Source organism: Merops nubicus, unplaced genomic scaffold, assembly GCF_000691845.1.
Source record: "Merops nubicus isolate BGI_N331 unplaced genomic scaffold, ASM69184v1 scaffold43458, whole genome shotgun sequence".
Taxonomy (NCBI): domain Eukaryota; kingdom Metazoa; phylum Chordata; class Aves; order Coraciiformes; family Meropidae; genus Merops; species Merops nubicus.
In genome coordinates this window covers 1,917-4,323 of record NW_008625875.1, presented here as the reverse complement: position 1 = coordinate 4,323, position 2,407 = coordinate 1,917, and the positions used below count along the sequence as shown (strand labels likewise).

Here is a 2,407-nt window from a genome sequence, read left to right as displayed (position 1 = left end):
CTTCATGAGCGCTTCTTTCCCTCCCCTGCTGAACTCAGGACTCCCGGATGCAGAAGAAGACGCTGAAACGCACCCGCAAGTTCGTGGTGGATGGAGTAGAGGTGAGCGTCACCACCTCCAAGATCATCAGCGAGGATGAGAAGAAGGATGAAGAGATGAGATTTCTCAGGCAAGTGGGTCCCTGGGATGGAAGGAGGGCAGCATGCTGAGCCAGGGCAGGGTTTTTTTCCTTCCCAGGCAAATCCAGAAGTGACCTAAAGCCCTCTCATTTTCTGTCTTGGTCCCACTTAGATGGGACAACTGTCCCATGTGGGTGTCACTTCCTTTAGCCTTTCCTTGACAGGCAGAGGGCTTGCTGTACCCACACAAGCTGAGCTTTGCTTGCACGCAGGGGAACAAGGGATGCATCAAGGCTGTGATGAGAGAAGCTTGTGCTGTGACTGACTGTCCTCTGGGGATGACTGAATTTGTCCCTGGAAGCTGTAGATGTGCTGGCTCCGTGCAAATAGCACAGAAGTCGTCTTAAGATGCTCCTCTTTCTTTTGTTCTTGTATCTCCTCAGAGTTTATTAACAGAAAGGCCAAGGGAGTTGTAAACCCCTCAAGGATCACTTAATATTCATGGGAGGATCTCCTAGCTTTCAAACTTCCATGACCTGTTCTTAGGAAGAGAAGCTGCTCTTTCCAGCTCTGTTACTATCAGTAGCAGCACTGAAATGAAATGACCCTTAAAATAATTAAAATACAAATGGTTTTGCTTGATGCCCTATTCTAGGCTTCCTTGTGCTGCTCCAAGGGACGTCCTGAGAATACAATCTGTCCCAAGTTCTACGTGCCTCTGTGGCAGCCTTATTCTGAAGCCCTAATATGAGTTCTACACAGAAGCTCATTAACTACTCATTTTTTGGGTGAGAAGTGCATAGAATGCAAATAAAAGCCAGGACTGTGTGTACTAGTATACAGGGAATTTCCAGGAACAACTACTTTCTCTTGGTCTGCCCTCAGCTATAGTAGCATCCCAGAAAAGAGACTTATTTAATTTTTAAATAGTTACTGCTCCATCTGTGAGGGGGGGAAGAAGATGGGGAGACTTGGGTTGGAAAGCATCGAGTCCCTGAGCACCTTTTGGGAGAAGTGGTTATTCCCCTGGGGCTAGATAGCGGGTGCCATCAGCTCCCCTGGCGACTTGATTTACACTTAAGGGGCTTGTTTCTGACTTTTTGGAACATGTCACCCTCAAATCAATACCTTGGCAAGAGAAGAGAGCACATCATATTATGGCAATTGATTTAATGGGGCTTGAGTTTGTTTTGAAAGAAGAAATTGTTCCAAAATGCTTTTCCCAGGAGGGCCCCTGGAGAGGGTTGCACTTGGTGTGTAAGGCTACTGAAGCAGAGGTCAGGTGGGGATCCTGCACAGGGAAACTGCTGCTGCTGTTCTTTTTGCATGGTACGTCAGTGACTTCCAGCTGGATGAGGCACAGGCATGGTAGAGGTGCTCAAACACAACCATCTTAGTTAGCGGTCCCCTTTCACTCCGTGTGAAGCTGGATGAGGGAGTGATGCAATGGCATGGTAGATAGGTCAGAATTTGGGAAGTCTGCTCTTTCTGCCACCTAGGTGTGGGCAGGAATAGATGCAGAGCTCAGTGGCCAGGCCAGAGCAGCACCAGCTTGGCCTGAGGTGTGTTTTGAAGACCACTGTGCATGAACCCAGCTGGCAGGATAGCTATTTTGGGTGCTGGCTGGGGGAGTGCTGCCTGCAGAATCACCTTATGAGTTTTGACAGAGCTTGCTTGAGAACCCATGAATGCTCACAGGCCTTACTTGAGAAAACTAGTGGTTTTTCCAACAGTTAACATAATCAGCATCTTGGTTGCTTGCAGTCAGAGCCCAAGAGCACATCGGGCAGTCGGCAGGGATGGCTCTGCAGCTTTCATTCCCCGCTGAAGTCCTCTGGCTATTGATTCCACCCTCTCTGCCCAGGCATGTGCCTTTTAACTTGTCTGACTCTGTAATTCTTTCTCCCTCTGTATTTGATCCCTCTGCAGGCGCCAGGAGCTGCGGGAGCTGCGTCTCCTTCAGAAGGAGGAGCACCGAAACCAGGCGCAGCTGAACAGCAAACACCAGCTGCAGCTGGAGCAGATGCTGCGGCGCTTCGAGCAGGAGATGGCAGTACGTGGGCAGGGGAGGGCGAGCTCCTGGGCACCCCTTGCTTTGACTTCTCTGCAGATGCCTGCAAACCCTCACGCAGGATGATGCTGGCAAGCCGAATCGATGGGCCGAGGTCAACTGGATGAGGTTTAACAAGGCCAAGTGCTGGTTCCTGCACTTGGGTCACAACAACCCCAGGCAGTGCTCCAGGCTTGGGGAGGAGTGGCTGGGCAACTGCCCGGTGGATCACGACCTC

The 2,407-nt window shown here is 50.5% G+C and overlaps 1 protein-coding gene across 1 annotated transcript in view; it reads left to right on the top strand.

Moving 5' to 3' along the window:
• Window positions 1–2,172, top strand: part of LOC103778235 (serine/threonine-protein kinase 10-like) — a gene marked incomplete at both ends in the record, with an annotated part of 14,033 nt that extends 11,861 nt beyond the window's left edge. The window contains 2 exon segments of the mRNA XM_008945812.1: window positions 39–169; window positions 2,049–2,172. Coding sequence (XP_008944060.1) covers window positions 39–169; window positions 2,049–2,172 — 255 coding nt within the window.
• Window positions 2,173–2,407: the final 235 nt, after the last annotated feature.